At 40.1% G+C, this 19318-nt stretch overlaps 1 protein-coding gene across 1 annotated transcript in view; it reads left to right on the forward strand.

The window, feature by feature from the left end:
• The window catches only part of LOC137193214 (SH3 domain-binding protein 4), a 41261-nt gene that overhangs the window by 12923 nt on the left and 9020 nt on the right, over positions 1–19318 (forward strand). Inside the window, exons 2-3 of the mRNA XM_067604498.1 lie at positions 9731–9953; positions 10320–12682. Of these exons, the coding sequence (XP_067460599.1) occupies positions 9830–9953; positions 10320–12682 (2487 nt within the window). The 5' untranslated portion in view covers positions 9731–9829. The remainder of the gene's footprint in view (positions 1–9730; positions 9954–10319; positions 12683–19318) is intronic.

Here is a 19318-nt window from a genome sequence, read left to right on the forward strand (position 1 = left end):
CGGAATGAGGCCCGACACAGCTACATTTCTTATTGTCGTTGTGTTTCTTCTTTGTCTTCAGTAAAACACTGCACTACTGCCACCATCTGTTTTGTCAGCGATATGACAGCATTTCTACAGAGCTCGGTTTCCCCCGTACAAGCTACAATGCCGAGCTGACGTTTTCACATTTACCCACTCTTGAGGATGTTTTGGAAAAGCTCCATTTTTGGGGGAGAAAAAAACTGTTTTAGTCTGGACAGAGGGCCAAAATGGAGAGAAAAAGATGCGTTTATGAATTCAGCTGGTTTAGTGTGGACATGGTCTGACTCCCCAAGTGTTAAACCAAAAGTAAAACTTAGTTTAAAAGGGCTTTAGTAACTTTTGCTGAACATTGCCCATTTTGGCCACAATTGTGGGATAATAATAAATGCTGAAACTAACTGTAACATCAGCACAAGTAGAGAAGAGTTATAGAGTCACTGAGCAGACCCGGTAATGTTGCTTATAAATTTAACTTTTCATTTGTAAGAGGAAGAATTTGTTATTTCTTCTTTTTAAAGTTGCATATCCTCCCTTTAACTGTTTAAAATAGTTTACAAAAATCTCTTGTCCCTTATGTGAGCAGCACAACTCAAATGACAGCTCACTTAATTACAGTTTGAATGTTTCAGATGCATTTAATTAATTTTCTAGGGGAAGGATAGGGAGCAGGTAACCTGAACAGCAACATTCAGAATGCAATATTAGGTCATTTTATATTACCTGCTTTTTTGGATTTTGAAATTAAAAAAGCAACAAACTTACTTTATTACCTCTTTAAAAAATTATTAGAACACATACAGTATGGATCTAATGGAAGGTCAGTTTAAATGTTTTAGATTCAACTCTGATGTCCAACATAGCCACATCACATCATTTGATGTACACCATGTTAATGTACCACACAGACAAAGTAGTCAGTAGCTGGGATGCACTGATCAGAGAAATGTATGAGATCAAATATATACTTTTATGGAGAGTTGATGCTTAGAAATAGGACAGTGGAGTGTCCTGATGCAGTGACCTGTCTTGATGCTGCCAGTGAATGGGCACACATGCAAAACAGTGGGTTTGCATGTGCATCGCCTGTGTGTGTTGCTCTTTGGTCTTCTTTAGTCCTATTTCAATGATTTTGGATCAGATATTTCCTGATTTGAATCTTTATTTTGTCACTGTTATACTGTGTTTAGTTAAAGTTCCTGCATGTGTAAAGGTTACATTAAACTGATTTATTGTTCTGATATTCTGATATCTTTTTTGTTGTTGTTCCTTAAGCATCCCTCTTAACTGTGAGTGAGCTGAGGAGAACAATGTGTTGAAAGCAGTGCTTTGAAGGAAATGTGGCAGGCAGGGAGAGTCAGCAGAGATTTGGCTGCCTCTCATCACAAAGGCATTTCCTCCTCAGCCACTTCCTGCTCAGGAGCAGTCGTCCTTAAACTCACAGCAGACTCTGCCTACACTGAGGGCTAATATGGAGCCAGTTGTTCGGTCATCAGGATGCTTTTATTGCTGCAGGGTGAACATCGTTGTGTCTTTGACCTTGCACAGTGACCAGTTTTATAGCCTGAGTCTCATTAATGCTTATCCTCTGCAGTCTTTTCATCTATCCAGATACACAAAAAATATACTGTCCTATTAATGTATCAACATGATGTGTCAGGAGGTAGGCAGGGTCTGTTTATAGTACCAACCCACCTCATCATTCTTGTAATTATGATGCCAGTAATGCTCAATTTACAGTATAATGATACAGTGTTTTAAACTAGCTTACTTTACACATGAGGGTTATCATTGGGCTGTCAATCTGTTCAATAAACAAAAGGACTTACTTTGAAACAGTGATTCTTCTGCCTGCTTACATTTTAAATGGAAGCATTTTGCTACTACTTGATGGATTGCTGTGAAATTTTGTAGACATTCATGGTCCCCAGATGATGAATCCTACTGACTTTTCTTCTGGTGCCACCACGAGGTTGACATTTTTAGTCTTAAGTGAAATGTCTCAACAATAACAGGGATTTATTGCTAAGAATTGTGGGACTAACTTTTTATCTTGTGTCATTAATTCTAAATTTCTATTTGTAAGATACTTTGGTTTATGACCAAATACCAGCAAAACCAGTGACATTCCCATCAGCCTCAGCTGTACTTTTTGTTAAGTGCTAATTAGAAAATGCTACCGTGCTAACACACTAAAGTAAACACTTAACCAGCTAAACATTACCTTGTTAGCAGTTGTTGAGCTGAATGCTACGTACAGCCTCCCTGATCTGCTAGCATGGCTGTCGACTCTTATGGTCGGTTTATAGTAGATCCAGTGTTTCCCTTAGGTTCCCCTATAGGGTGGGGGGTTAGGGGGGGTGGGGGAGGGGTGTATTAGCTGCCACACATTTCTCTGTTCTCTATGTCTCTGTTAAGCGTCGTCACGTTAGGCTAACCCATTGTTGCTAACTTTGGAGCTAACCCCCTTCACTTTTCCAGCAGTTGGGGAAACAACAGACGTGACTTTTCTTGGTCTTGAGAAGCTGCAGCATTTATTAATTGACACACTGTTGTCTGTACTGTACATTTACTGCCAGACTGACGACCTCCTGCCAACCTTTTCCTCTGCTCCGCTCACATTCACTGTCAATTTCCTGATGCTCGCTCTCTCGCTTAGCCACTCACTCGCTACGCTACCAAGAGTTTCTCAGGCAACGACACAGTTGTTAACTCGTGTTTCAAAACAGCGCTGCTCAGAGGCTCCCAAACGCTGTTGATTTCTGAATGAATGGATATTTGGCATTAATTTAATTTAACTTGCGTCAAATTCTTCATCCGTTTACTAACACAGACACCAAAGAGCCAGTTATATGAGTGGCTGAATAAGTGGACAGCTGTTCCATTAGCTCTCCTTAACTTTTTGACAGTCAGCACAAAAAACATTTATTGCATGTTGCAACGAAATAAGTTGTTGTGTTAGGTGTTTTTAGGTTTTTATAACCTTCAGATCTGTTGACAGTGTTGCAGACACATTTAAAGAGAAAGCAGAAAACCTAAAGATACATTTTAGAACCAAGACCCATAATGAGATCTCATGATATCTACACCTAAAATGAACCTTTTAGCGTGTTGATGTAGCTTTCTTTGTTTTCTTACATGATGGTGAGCACCTCATGTTCCCAGTCAGAGATGCTTTGTGTTTTCACTGCAAATCTGTAATAAAAAACTATTTGGCACCAGCCTTTTCCTGAGGAACATCCACCCCCGCAGGAAGTGAACTGCTGAATAAAAGGAGTGGCATGGATGACGACTTCATAGAGGACTTCCTCTGCAGGCACCGTGAAGGGAAGGCTGAGTGATTTTTTTTAAGACGAGCTGTTCTTCCATGGCAACTGCAGAGAATTGAAGTGTGGAAATTGGCTTATAGTGCCTCAGCAGGGTCAACACGCTACCACTTCTGATGCCCGCTGACAGTAACCATCTCATGGCCCAGACAGGAAATGAGATCAGAGGTTGGAGAGGAGCAAAAATGATTATAATTTTATATTCATAGCTTTGGTTTGCGTTGGGAGAATCCTATCAGTCTGAAGCAGCAGTTGACGCCACAGAGCCTATCCCCTCCTACTCCTGCTGCAGACACTTAGAAGTTTGAAGTCAGATTGCAAAGAGTACTCAAAGGATTGTTTAGTCATTTTTGGACCATGTCATCACAGGTATGGTCATTCCTATAGATTAGCTTATGTATTCACTTCTAAATGAAATAAGCTACAGCCATGCTACCAGCTGTGTGAGGCTGTGTGCTAAATGCTAACATGAAGATGCTAATATGCTCACAATGACTCACAATGACAATGCTTGTTTACCTTGTTCACCCTCTTGGTTTAGCATATTAGCATGCTAACATTTGCTAATTAGCACTAAACAAAGTATGTCAGAGGCTGATAGGAGTGTTTCACAGGTATTTGATCATGAACCAATGTATCGGACAATTTTAAATTGACATACTGGCACAAGATGAAAGTCAGAGGATCACCAAAGTTATTACACCAAAGTTTCCCATACATTCATTTATTTCTGGCAGCCTGCCACAATATCATCATTGACCGCTACATTTTGATTTTCTAATTTTTTCACTATTTAAGACGCAAGACATTGATTCGCTAACTCTCTCTCTCTCTCTCCCTCTCTCCCTCTCTCTCACACACACACACACACACACACACACACAAACACATTGATAACCAACTGTCTGTGAATAGCCTCTTCTCTCTATGCACAATCAAAACATGGTCATGCGCGGGAGGAAGGATTGTTGTTGGCTTTTCCCCGCAGAGAAGACGGCAGGCCAAATTCCTCAATACAATCAAACTAAAGTTCATGAATGGTTAGTATCATGAACACATGCACAAATTTGTCCAAAATTGATGCATTCAAGATAACTCTATCTGATCTGTCTATGTTCTTGACACAACACTGTCAAAATACAGCTGGGTTGTCAAGGTTAGCACGCTGTACATAGCTGCATGCTATTTGCAGTGGAGCATGGTATTATTTAGTAATGAATTTAAGAAAGTGCAGGTATGCCTCCTTCCACCGTTCAGCCACCGCCACAGATAGAATCTAATTCTGTGGGAAACACTGTCCAGAATATAATGGCAATCCATCAGATAGTTGTCAAGACATTTTAAAATTACAAATGTCAACCTCATGGTGGCTCTAGAGTAAAGGTCAGGACACCAAAGTCAGTAGGATTCATAATGTTCATCATGGGAACCGTGAACAAAATTTCATGGCAATCCATCCAATTATTTTTAGACATTTCATTCTGGACCAAAGTGGTGGAGTGACTGACAGACCAACAGTGCCATCCCTAGAGTTGGTAGCATGGCTAAAGAAAGGAAAAGCTGATCGTTATGGAAAACATAGGCTTCCATGAAAAAGAGGAGAGGAAAATATAGAATATTAGTTCAGTCTGATTAACAGGTTAACATCTTTACAAACTGGTAGACAATCCAACACTGTGCCCCTGTAATGACCAGTGACCAGCCTCCTCACTCTAATAGTTGGCTTTGCTCATGAAATACTCTGGTCACAAATTTATCTCATCATATTTATCTACACATTTCCTCTATCTGAAGTACTTAACTCTGCATAGATTTAGTTAAGTCCAACACCGGAGAGAGCCTGATTAAGCTGAACCTCCTTCATGAGACTGGCTGCAGGTCTGCACATACTTTAAACATCAAAAACAGACTGATGGGATTTCTGTGATGGTTTCTGATTACTTCTGAACTTTTAAGTGCTTCCAAATGTGAAGTTCCACCTCAACATCCTCAAAGCCATTTATAAGACACGTTTCTGAGACTGAACATTAGCTAAATAAATAATGAATCAGCCGCTAGATCTTTCCTTTATGTTGTTGAGGCTCTGAAGAAAGTACGGGCAGTAGAGCCAAGTGCTTTCCTTTCTTGACACCATCCTCTGAGGAGACACATGAGGCAGTGCTAAGTGTGATTTCCACACAGTATGAAAGTCTGTGCTAAATGCTGAGCAGCTTAACTCTACAGAAATGTTATTAGAGAAGTCCAAAGGGAGAGTTTTTGACATGCCGTCAGCAGAGCAGCTGGCTGAGCCTCATTGTAGCCTCTCCAAGTGCCTTATTACCAGGCAACATGTGCCGATTTACATGACAGAGTTTTGTTGTTCTTCTTTCTCAGATTTACATGCCAGCAGTCCCCACCCACCATTGTTCTGTGGTAGGAGTAAGACAGTGCAGGGTGGTCATGCTGAGGTTTAGATAGCTGCTGCTGCTGCAGACCACCCAGACTTTACATTTGACCTCACCTCACCCTCCCTCCCCCTGCTTCAGAGAGATGAGATCCAGACGTCATACTGGTGACAAGGCAGAGCACACTAACGGTTCTAACGAGCATGGATTATTGAATGTGATACTGATATCAAAGTTGCTGATAGCTAATTCATACTATTTGTATAGCACCTTTTACACAGGCTAGTGAATACAAAGATCCTCTCAGATCCTCATCAGGCTGCTCCAACGGCTCTGAGCATAAACACTGAAAATTTGCTTTACCAAAAACTTTTGTCCTGCACTTTGAAACAACTAAGCACAACTTGTTCATGCAGTAACAGCATTTCATACATGTACGTTGGTATAAGACCATGTATTCCACTTTTTCTGAAATTTTACAGACAAAATGAATCTGAGACATAATGGTTGGATTAACTGATCAAGAATATTTTGGTTAGTCGCGGCCTTGGTTAACTCATATTTTGGGGCAGTTCTTACACAATTTACGGTGTAAAAGCCTGACTGATAATGGATTTTGAGTGTTTTCTCCCAGGAAGTTGTTTAGCTGAGGTGGTGAGTCACTAAGATCAATTGATCATGATCAATTTAGTTTTTAAAGTTTTCATTGAAGGTTAATGCATTGCTTGATAAAAATGTATTATTTTTCTATGTCAGTGGACGTGATCTTCATTTCAGGCGAGGTAGACCACCTCTGCTGTGGAAAATCCTGCATAAATGAGCTTTCAGATTTTTACATGGCTTTTTTTTATGAGAGCTATTTAAATACTGTTAAATACTGTTAATAAACGTACTATACTGACCTAATAAAAGGTTGATAATCTTAGCTGATAATCATTTACTGGCAGGGAACACACTCATTTTGTTATGAATGAAGTAAAACAAACCATAAGTATATTTAATTATGTAAGAATAATGAGGCTGAGACACATAACATAAAAGTGCAGCCTTTGAAACACTTACAGCACTGCAAGTTTGTACTGAGATCACAAATGAATATATTTGCCAATGATGTGGCCTTGTTTTGTCCACAATCTAATGAGGCTTAGGCACTATGCATATGCATGTGTAGGTTGATATAAAGTAGCTGACCCTACAGGTTATATCAAAATTATAATTCAGTATCAGTGAACAGGCACTTGAATGCAGCGAAGTCGGCTAAACTCCTATTTAAACAGACACACACCAGTGTCTCTGCCATCTCCTCCTCTACCATCATATTATAATTTGCTCAGATTTATTTGTACAATATAACTTTGTGCTGTGACGTCATGATAAGATCATCATGATACAGTCCCACCAAAAAGACAATATTGTTATCAGCTAGCCTAATTTAAACTAAACTCAGTGAAAGTTTCCAGTTTCCAGTTTTTGCCCCATCACTCTGCATTACAATAACATATATCTTTGCCAAAACTGCATTTTTGTTCTAATAAAGATGCTTAATTGCTGCCAGCTGCCTCAGCCATGGCCCTGTAACAAACTTCTGCTTAGAGCACCAATCTGACCCTACAAATATATGTGTTAAATATGTATGTTAAATATATACAGGTGTAAAGGTTACTTCATTAAAACAGAGTTTACAGCAGTTCTGTGCAATCTATGTGTAATAAGAGCATAAAAATAAAACACAATTGATGTATACCACCTTTATGCCTGCAAAAAAAGTGAAAAAAAATTGACAGCCTAAAATTTGTTCGCCCTCTCCCAGAAGTCAAATCTGAAATGCCTCCACATCTTAAAATAAACCTCAGGGTTTATAGAAACACTGGAGAAAGTTTCATGCTTTAGTCATAAAATCCACCATGCCTTCCATATATGAGTTTATCTGCTCCACTAGTGATGTGTGATTCTGAGGTCTTGAATGATGCCCACATGAGAAGTAAGAGCAGATACAGAGTACATACCAACAAGAACAATAATCTCTCCTGACAAGAGAGGTCACAAACACAAGGTCACAATATTCATTATTCGCTTCACATTTGACACTCGGAGTGCTTGAGACTGCAACAAATAAAATCAACAAAATACATAACGTTAAATCCATCAGCAGTGTATTATGTAACTAAAGGTTTCTGTATTTGTCCAACTTTGTCAACTGGAACCAGGAGATCAAAACTCTTCACTGAAAGACGTTTGTTTAAGCTCAGTGAGTCAGGTGAAATCATAATATCTGCATTAATATAACATCATCTTAACTGAGTGGAGCAGTTGTGGCCTTTTGTTGGCAGTGTTGTCTCAGAACTTGCCCAGCTGAATGTGTGCTGTAGCAGTGTACCAGTAGTAAACCATCATCAGCCTCATCCTCTCTGTGCAGTGTGTCGTCCCTGAGCTGACACTGTTATCAATTATGGATTCAAGTAAAAAGCCTGGTGTCTCTCAAACCACTGTGTTCCACTGACCCACATCTGCAGCTTGTAGTTTTTTTACTCCTTTTTTTTTGTTTCCATCATATTTACACTGCCGACAGTGGTCTGAATATTTGTCTGCAGTTGGTTACAGTATAGAGTTTGAGTCATGTATGAGAAGTAAAGATAAGTGTGTTGTTTCGGGTGTCTCCTTTCTCCTCGAGGCAAAGCTTGAATTAATGAAATTCACAGCTGCAATCAGACAAACAGAATGTGTGTGTGTGTGTGTGTGTGTGTGTGTGTGTGTGTGTGTCATATTTTTTTCACTTACTTCTAGTGATATCTATCCATGCTGGTAGTTTTGGTTTGGTTTGTTCAGGTTGTGATATTTCTGTCTTCATCCTAAAACAATGTTGATGAATGGAGATTAGTTTGTGGTGCTTACAGCATTGTAAAAATTACATTACAAATGAATAGAAACAGTGTCCCTGTTAGTCTGGAAAATCCACCAAACACACACTGCAATCTACTACTTTCTATAGAAAAAATAGCTCCTGTGAAAACTGTTGACAGGAAAAGGGGTTAAACATCCTGCTGCTGGAAATACTCACTGCTGCACCAAATGTGTATTAATCCGCCACTGAAAATAGTCCCAAACAAATGCATTGTTTCCTCCTGTTTGAGTAACGTTTGAGAAAAAGTACAGTGCCCAGCTGTCTTACAAAATGATTTAGTCTTTTTTGAAAATCAAACTATATATTTGTCAGCTGTTTTTAAAGGTTTAGGTCTTTATTTTCCATTTAAGGAAGTAAATAGCAAGTGTGTGTTTTGTTGTTGTATTGATTTTAAGTAAACAGTAGTATTACTATTTAATGGTAGATATACAGTGCTGTATCAGAAACTTAGCAATGACATGTTTTAGTGCATTTTCAAAATATCTTACCTATAAAATTAATATATGATTTTTGACTCACTTCATCATATGTGACATGTGTGCTGCAGGCAGTTTTTCTTATTACGCTTAAAAACGACTACTTTTCAAATTTAAAAAGTAATGAAATGAACCGCAGACTTGTTCAGCAGTGTTGTAATGATCCCAGAAATCATCACTAGCATTGTATCAATAATAATTGGTATGAATAAATAAACTGATATCTACTGTATGAACATTAATCAGACATTTATGAGCCAGAGAGCAAAACTCAGGGCGAAATAATTTGTTATTCTGTTGATGAAGATTTTCTACCTCTCGTGTTGGTCTGATTCTGTATATGAAGATCCAAACAACATTTATTGCTTAGTTTATGCTCATTTGTAGCAAGTTGGAAGCTTAGAAGCAAAAAACTGAAAAACATTCCAAATTTAAAGTGAGTTACAGCACAGTGAGTTCAGAGCATGATCAACATCAACAAGATACATTTCAAAGGGCGAGAAGATTGGGGCTCTGGATGTTTGACGATGTTGTTTCACACACTGTATCTTAAATAATAAATGACATGCAAAAAAGAGATTGATTAAATGTTATGTTATTGAATATTTTTGTGTCTTTCAGATCATGGGAGGCTGTTGACATCCGACTTTGCCACCAGCTAAAGAAAACCCATTAGCGTAGCCTGAACACACAGGTTGCTGGACAGTGACGGGTCCAACCATGGCCGCCCATCGAATCAGAGCCACAACCAACAACAACACTTCTCTCCCTCGCTGCAAATCTGAGGGGACGCTCATCGATCTCAGCGAAGGAGTGTCAGAAGCCACTCTCACTGATGTCAAAGGTCAGCTGCTTAAACTAAAGAATGCAGGCAAAAACAATCACCTCTGGGGGTTTTAATGACATACAAACTGGGCAATGAAAAGAATGGGATAGACTGTATTTAAAGATGCATAATGATGACGTCTGTGCAAGTGGTGCAGTTCGTTTGTTATTCTTATTAACTTTTTAACTTTGCATTAACTTTACATGTAGGCCTTAGACATATATGTTTCAATCATGTTTTAGTCCTTTCATATTTTTGCAAGAAAACACACAACACAAAGACTGCACCTATTTAATGACACCAGACTATTTTGAAAACTGCTAGAATCCATACATTTATACACATAGAAAAATCAAAAAACCTGACATTGTTCTTTTTTTCCAGTGCCTTCTCCCAGTGCCTTACGACTGGATGCTACTGCCTCCTTCGGCACTGCCAGGGAAGTCGTTGCCATTAAGGACTACTGCCCATCCAGCTTCACTACCTTGAAGTTCTCTAAAGGGGACCGCCTCTACGTTCTGGACTCATCAGGAGGAGAGTGGTGGTACGCCCACAACAACACAGAGATGGGTTACATTCCTGCAGCTTATGTGCAGCCCATCAACTATAGAGACTCATCCTTCAGTGACAGCGGGATGATTGACACTGTGGGAGACTGTAATGAGGAGGCAGCCAAAGAAATGGACCTTCTAGGAGAGTGGGCAGGGGTGATTCTGAAACCAACCACTTTCCAAAATGGAAATCCTTTTACAACAACCCATACCTCTACAAACCCTTTTCTAAATGGGGGTCCTCAGAGCTCACTTGATCAGAACAGTAATGAGAAATCAGTTGACCTCCTTCTGTTTGACACCCTCACTCCATCAGCGCCCAACTCCACCAGCAGCACTGCCGACATCAATGGTTTTGGCAGTGGCATTTTTAACCTGAACCCTCTTAGTCCCACTGTAGGGGTGGGCCAAACGCTGCGCAGGGACAACCCGTTTTTTAGAAGCAAAAGGTCCTACAGTCTGTCTGAGCTGTCCATCCTGCAGGCTCAGTCCGACACCCCTCAGGCCTCCACTGGTTTCTTTGGTGGCCTTAAAGCACCGGCGCCAGAGCAGTTCCAGAGCAGGGAGGATTTCCGGACTGCGTGGCTCACCCACCGCAAGCTTGCCAGGTCCTGCCATGACTTGGACTCACTGGGTCAGAACCCAGGCTGGGGCCAAACACAACCGGTGGAGACAAACATCGTCTGTCGGTTGGACAGCTCAGGAGGGGCTGTCCAGCTTCCAGACACCAACATCAGCATCCACATACCCGAGGGCCATGTAGCTCCAGGGGACACCCAGCAGATCTCAATCAAAGCTCTGCTAGACCCACCGCTAGAGCTGAACAACGACCGCTGCACAACCGTCAGCCCTGTGGTGGAGATCAAACTCAGCAACATGGAGACCAAAACTACCATTACCCTGGAGATGAAAGTATCTGTTGTGGTGAAAATGGAGAGCAGGCAGACCACTGAAGTATTGTGTGTCAGGAGTGATTGTAAAGAGGGACCTTATACCCCTATTCCTCAGGCGTACATGTACGGGGACACGGTCCAGGTGTGCCTGGATAACCTGGAACCGTGCATGTATGTGTGCGTTGTGGCTCAGTCCCAGTCCATATCTCCAGACTCCACAGTTTGGGAGCATGTGGTTAAAAAGATCACCCTTGGAGTATATGGTCCCAAACACATTCACCCATCTTTCAAAACAGTCGTGGCTATGTTTGGCCATGATTGTGCCCCAAAGACACTATTGGTGAGTGAGGTAGGCAAGCAGGCACAGTCTGCACCACCAGTAGCGCTGCAGCTCTGGGGCAAACACCAGTTTGTATTGTCCAGACCGCAGGACCTCCGTGTTGGGGTTTACTCCAACATGGCCAACTACGAAGTAAAGGCTAGTGAGCAGGCCAGAGTGGTCCGGGGCTTCCAGATCAAACTAGGCAAAGTGAGTAGGCTTGTCTACATGATTGCCTCACGCAACACTGAAGAGGTTTCTGATTTTACCTTAAGAATCCAAGTCAAAGATGACCAAGATGTTATACTGGCCCAATTTTGTGTCCAGACACCAACACCACCACCCAAAGCAGGCCCAAAAACATCAGTGCAGCGGCGCTTCCTGAAGAAGAAGGAAGTGGGCAAGATCGTCTTGTCTCCTCTTGCCATTGCCACCAAGTACCCTGTTTTCCAAGACAGGAGAATTAATAACCTGAAGTTTGGAAAACTAATCAAAACTGTCATCCGACAAACAAAAAATCAGTACTTGCTGGAGTACAAAAAAGGAGACTTTGTTGCTCTGTTGAGTGAAGAGAAGATCAAGCTGAAGGGCCAGTTGTGGACGAAAGAATGGTACATTGGATATTATCAGGGCAAAATGGGACTTGTCCATGCCAAGAATGTGCTAGTGGTTGGCAAAGTTAAGCCCATTTACTTCAGTGGGCCTGACCTTACAACTTCATTATTACTGGAGCAGATACTGAAGCCCTGCAAGTTCCTCACATACATCTACGCCTCTGTAAGAACTATACTGATGGAGAACATCGGCAACTGGCGAGCATTCGCTGACGCCCTCGGATATGTCAACCTGCCCTTGACGCATTTCTGCCGTGCAGAGCTCGACAGTGAACCTGAGAGGGTTGCATCAGTGCTGGAGAAGCTGAAGGAGGACTGCAACAATGCAGAGAGCAAAGAGCGGAAGTCTTTCCAGAAAGAACTCCTGACAGTAAGTTACAGCCTTGGCATCCTCCTCTGTTGCAGTGACTTAGCATTTTCTCCAAGTCATTGATTTGAAAAAATGCAAATTTTCCTTCCCTGTTCAGAGTCTCAGTTGTTCGTCTGTTTGTCCTTCATATGTGCAATTAAATGACTGTGTTTCTGTCTTGATCCTCTCGGTAGGAGAATTCTCTTTTGGAACACAGTTGTGCCTTTCTCTTGTTATCTGCACACAGCTGCTTTAGGTTTTAGGCTTTGGTCCAGTCTGCTAATTCTGCTGGGAGAGCAGTCGATAACTGCTGTGTAGGCATCAAAGTGTAGTCGAGACCCGAGGAGCAGTGGAGAGCAGCAGAATACTTTATTCCCATACAAGTGTTTGTTGCTTGAGTTTAAGAGTTAGTGTGCAGCGTGTATACAGTATGCTGATCTTATAAATCCAATTGATTGCTCAGGCTGCTCTAATAATTTTCTGTCTTTATGTGCATATGAATCAAAGCCCTTGGGGACAAAACAACACAGTAAAACAGCTTAATGAAACAGACCCTTAGTCTTTGATTTACAGTATAAAGTAATTTTAGAAGGCAGATTTAGTGCACCAATATTATGTACTGTAAATAAATGCCTTAAAAACAGAGCCACAGGTGATTGTCATGTATAGATCATCAGTAAACTCACAGCACAATCTTTTTGCTCTTACAGAGCAAAACACAGAACTGAGCCTTTTCCTAAAAACATTTAGCTGTAATTGGTTTATCAGATGGGTAGTTGGGTCTTACTTGTGCCTTTCCTCTAAAGAGAACAGATTTGTCCGCAGTAGACGAAGAGACCTGTTCAAGCCTCATGCTTTTCTCTTTTCAGTATATTCAGCTTTTCTTCATAGACAAAATGCTGAGCTGTAAATGTGAAAACCAAGTCTATCTGATACTTCGTAGTGCATCTCCTGTCATGGAAATGTGGATTTCCTGTGTTGCCTCAGGTGGTAATGATTCTCATCCTGAGATGCTTAAACACACTGAACACTCATATTATATTTAATCTGACTTGTGTTTATTGCCCAATACTCCATAAAACCTTGTATTTTCAGTTTTCCAGTTTTTATTTTATGTGTCTGTGCCTGTTTGAAATACTACAACCTTTAGGGGGAGTGACGTTAAGCTTCCCTTGTGCCTTTATTCTGTTTCGACACTTTGTTTCTCTGTCAGTATAATATTCAACTGAGAGTCTCTGTCAGAGGTCATACAGCTGAAGTAACACGGAGCAGAAACACTGTAATTTACGCAGGGTGGTAAACACTAGTTAGAACCATTTATAGACAGAGAAACTGCAGTATGGAAAAGAACATAATAAAAGGTGGTGACTGAAAATATGCCCTTTTGGGGGAGTCGGTACTTTGCAATCCATTTCTGAATATAGGTCGGCACTGTGTTTTCTGTTTCTTCTGTCACGATTACACCTAAATTACTGGTTACTGTGGGGACAATCAAAGCACGCAGCAATCCAGCAAATTTGAAATTATGAAGGCTCTTTGTTTAACCGACACAAATATGCTGTTTGTGCCATTTGCAAACATCCAGTGTTTGTTTTTTGTCCCTTGAAAAGTGGATTTTGGTCTATGTGTGGGCCTCGGAGTAGCTGATTGTCAGATGAAATCCTCTTCTTCCTCTCTTCTTGCAAATGAACTATTTTCTATTTCAGAGGAAACAATCTCTTATGATTTGCCGGTGTGTCATTTTGACATGGGCAGAAGTCTATTTTTAGAAGAAACACAACCAAATCAAAAGCACTGTGGTTGCACCAAAGAGCTCCCTTTGTGCTCCAATATCTGAATCTGTACTTTTCTGCTTTGATTGTTCATGAAGAAAGGGATCATTAGCAGTGCATATACACATATACAGTGTATTGTTACAAATATAGATTTTTTTATTGTCTTGTCCTAAGTTATTCATTTAACTGCTTCTCAGACGAGTCAGTGTCGCCTGTATATTTAGATATGATAACATTAAGAATGTACAGATGTTGACTAAGTTAATAATGGCCACAGATGGGTCCTATGAGCCAGAGAAAAAATATATGAGGGGAACTATGAGTTTTTACATTTGCAGGCTCTGTACACATACAAAATAAACTTTGTTCAAAAGTATTGTGATCCAAATAATGTCTAAAGCCTTGTAATATAAACCACTGTAACAAAGCAGGAGGACCTAGGATTGATAAAGTTTAGAAATGAGACCATTGCTCCATCTGTCCATCAGTGTTACTCTTTGGTGCGGAGCAAACATCTCAACATCTATAAAATATTTCAAGCTACTGGCCTTACAACCATAAAATTTCTACAGCGCCACCATCAGCACAAAAATTTCCCTTCAACAACATTTTTAGGTATCTTGAAAATTTATGGCTGTATTTTCAACCAAGTAGGTGTAGATATTCATTGTACTCAGAGTATGAATTCTAAAAACTTTGATGACCCTCTGACCTTCAAGTTGAACATTTTCAACTTGTACGAATACAATTTCAATGTAATTCACATCATTCACCTGTCGTGAATAAACGTGAATTCGCATTGACTTTTCTTGTTGTGGAACAATTCTCTTTGCGTTCTATGTGAACACACCATAAAACCGTAAATAATTGATTTTTTTTTTTGCCACTAGGAGGCAACGGAAATTGAAAGCTGCTAATATAACACCAACATATCACTTTTTAAGTTGATATGGTGAACTTGTGAGCAAACAGTCACTGATTTAAACATCTGGCAGATGCAGAGCAACATTAGTATTTATTTGGTTGTGTTTCTGTCCACCTCATGAAGTCCTTCTAGTTCTGTTTCAGCTCCAGAGAATAACATCTTTCTGCTGTTTGGTGCTGCACAGGTAGTGTTTTTTTTTAGTTAGGGGTCAGAAAACCAAAACAATAAGTTGAAAGATTGTGAAAGGTTCTGAAGAAGTGTGTGGAAATGCAAAGTCAAGTGATAATTCTCTGCAGGTTCAACACCACAAGCAACACCTTTCACATACACATAGTCATGTGATTGTTTTAAAAAAAATGATCATAGCCACTTTAATGTTCAGTAACATTAAAGTAACAGCCCTTTCAACAACCTTCTCCATGCTTTGCTGTAGCACCGATGCATTTTCACAGCCTTCACCATGCTCCCCACAACTACTGTCATGTTCAAATGGGCAGATTGCCTTAACATTTCCTGATTACTTTCCAGCAGTAGTAGTAGTAGCAACAACAGTATTTATTATTAATTATGAAAGTAAGAGAGAGTGCTACATTTTAGCATTTAACTACATTCTGTGTTCTTAGCTTCAGGTGATTAGTAGTTATATCTACAAATGATAATTACCTCTTCATAATGTAACATACAGTATACCAGTGCATACAGTATGTTCTAATGGTTGATCTCAGAGTTTGTCTTTAGAAGCAAGCAATAAGAAGCCCAAGGCCTCAGTTTAAACTCTGGCAAAATGAGGAGCACCTCAGGAGTGCAGGTTGAGATTTATCATCGTTCATCGGCGTGCCAACTACCTGATGGGTTGATTCTCCTCCCAGCCAAACAAATCTGCTGGAAGGTGCTGAGCAGAAGGGAACAGAGTGCACCTCCAATCTCAAATATCTAATCAGATTTTAGCATCAAATTTGCACTGACATGTCATTATACTGCATGGTCGGGCTTTTAGATTTTTTTTTTACCACAACAGTTACATCTATTAATGTTTTTCTTTGCTTTTGCTTTAGTTCTTCTTGGAAGATAGGGTCTGTAATTTTATTTTGGGTGATGTTTTACAATTATTAACACTTTGACTTGTAGTTTTCCTACAAATTTCTGGATGTGAGGTCTAAGTTAACCGTTCAGCCAGAAACTGGGCAGAATGATCACTTAACTGCTGGTTAGAAGATAGACTTCCAGTAGATTTCTCCAAAAGTGACCACACATTGCAGTTAATTAGAGAGGATGATGCAGCCCAGCATATTTGCATGAGAAAGTTTTTAAGCCCAGTCACAACAGTGACAGCAAAATGTATCTGCATGTCTTGGTAAAATATGTGTTTCTAAAAGCTTTGTGACGCAAAGACTACTTAAAGTACTAACACGCTAACCAGCCAGGAACATAGTTAGTGTGAGTTAGTCACAATAGCTCCCTCAGCTTCTTTCTACTTTCTCTGTACTTGGCTGTTTACTCCATCCTGGCATTTTGTTCTCAGGATTATACAGCATTTTATTCAACAAGAAGTTTTATTGAAGAGGGGAAAAAAGGCTCTCTGAGCTAAAGACGTGTTTTGTACCATCAACTCTCTTCCCATAATTGTAAATCATTTATCTTTTGTGGAGCCGATTTTACTCTGACAGAGGAGGCGAACAACAGTGTAAAGACTTGCCTGATATTTATCTCACTAAAGTTGAGATGAATAGATTTAAAATGACAGTGTTTAACATGCTGCTGTGGTCTTTAAGGTGAGCAATTACAAAATGTCTCATTATGTACAATTTTGTGAGGCAAACTTAAGGCAAACAATAGAAACAAAATTGAAGCAGACTCAAATTGATAATAAATATGACTTTTTTTCTGGAATAGTTCCATTCAGTTATTTGTTCTGGATGTTCCCAGGTAATACCTGTATGAATAAAGCTATCATCATGTAGGAATCCATCTAGAGTTCAGTCGTCCTGGAGACGGTAGAAAATATGTCTGGGATGAACAGAGATTTACCTCGGATGAAAGGGATTTTAAACTATCGCTTAGTAAATGATAAACTGAACTGAGCACTGACAACGGAGCGCGTCTTCTCATGCTGTTACTATAGTTACTATCACTGGCTGGATGTTGCACTGGTTAAACAAAACACAGCGCTACTCTGGCTGTGTGTGAGTATATTAGCTAAAGCGTACATTTAGAGCATTTCAATATGTTATTGCGGTCTCTTTTGTTCTAATCTAAGACTTAAACACTTATCAAACAAAGCTTGTACGTGGACAGTAGTGATGCGCAGATTGCAGTTATATCTGAGGACACCACGGTAATCCACGAATCGGGCAGGTCAGGGATTAATAGTGGAGGGGTCCTGGGTGGAAGCAGCATCTGTAATCTTTAAAGTAAATTGTCAAAGAAAACACTCAAACATCAGCAGGAGCAGATTTAGTGATCTGGGGCCTCAAGAGAATTCTGTCTTGCTTTGGGACGGTTTACATTCTCTCCAGGACGGTTCCGGGATGGAGTCAGGAGCCCTGCTTAGAGTTACATAACAGTCTCACGTGTCTGATGTGAGTCTTGTGGGTTTGTAAAGACGTTGTGTTGTTGTTGTTGTCAGCGGATGATGGAAAGGATCCAGGTTGTGTCTGATGGATCTCAGGCCTGCAGATGTTTCCTGCCTCATTGTTCAGAAACTAAACAGAAGCTCCAGTTGGGGACCTGCAGGCGCCTCCTTGTCCTTCCCATAATCCTCCTGGACCCAGACTCCCTCTACACATAGAACCAGTCACAGACTCTTAAACAGCACATTCTCTTTAGCAGGTGAATTCTGTTACATAATAGGAGATGATTTGTGCTTTATTTCATGTCAGGGTACAGCCGCATCACACATCAGTCATCCATTATTCATTTGATTAATTCATATTTATCATCATGAATTATTAATCAATAATTCATTTCATTTTAGTGCACAAATAAAGATGTGTGTAATGGAAATTTGGGTAAACGCTTGTTTATTTTCTTCCAGAGAATTAGATGACAATATCACGAGTGCATGGTAAATATGAAGATACAGCCAGCAGCTGGTTAGCATAGCTTAGCATAAAGACTGGAAACAAAGGGAAACAGTTAGCCTGGCTCTGGCCAAAATGTAAAAAATCAGCCTACCGTTGCCTCATATTATCAGCTTGATATTTAACAGACAGATATGAGAGTATTAGTCTTCTCATCTTACTCTCTGCAAGAAAGAGACATGTTGAACTGTTCTGTAATGTGATAAACTTACTTGTGAATGGGTGATTCTGGGCAAGCAGGTTATCACTCTCTCTGTGTCTCTCTCAAGCTGCTGCAGTTACCTTTGTGGATATGAAGGAGAAATTAAAAATCCAAAATAAAAACCCCATCTCTCTCTCTCTCTCTCTCTCTCTCTCTCTCTCTCTCTCTCTCTCTCTCTCTCTCTCTCTCTCTCTCTCTCTCTCTCTCTCTCCCTCTCTCTCTCTCTCTCTCTCTGTGTCTCTGCTCATGTCCTCCCTGCACATTGTGTTCATGTATCCTGCTGCTTGCTTGCTTAAACATTTACCCACTGCACACATTCTCTTGTCAGCATAGATTTGCCTTTCCAGCAACAAACTGCTAACTGCACTTTCTCATTAAGAAGCTACTGAGTAAAGAAACCACCAAAAAAAAAAAAACTCAATGGACTGATTGATTACGGAAATGTAAAAAGAGGAACATAAATCACCATGAATATAGCATATACAATATTACTAAAAACTTTTCAAAAATAAAGTACAATCTTTCATCTCAACCCAACAAAGGGTAAAAATGCTGAATCTCCATTTGTTAGTATAAAGCAACAAATTCTCAATTTTATTTTTTCAAAATTTTTTTACATCATACTGAAATCTCTTCCATCTCAGTGTTCATGGATAGCTCTAGTCATTTCAAAGT

This window comes from Thunnus thynnus, chromosome 11 (genome assembly GCF_963924715.1).
Source record: "Thunnus thynnus chromosome 11, fThuThy2.1, whole genome shotgun sequence".
In the NCBI taxonomy this organism is placed as follows: domain Eukaryota; kingdom Metazoa; phylum Chordata; class Actinopteri; order Scombriformes; family Scombridae; genus Thunnus; species Thunnus thynnus.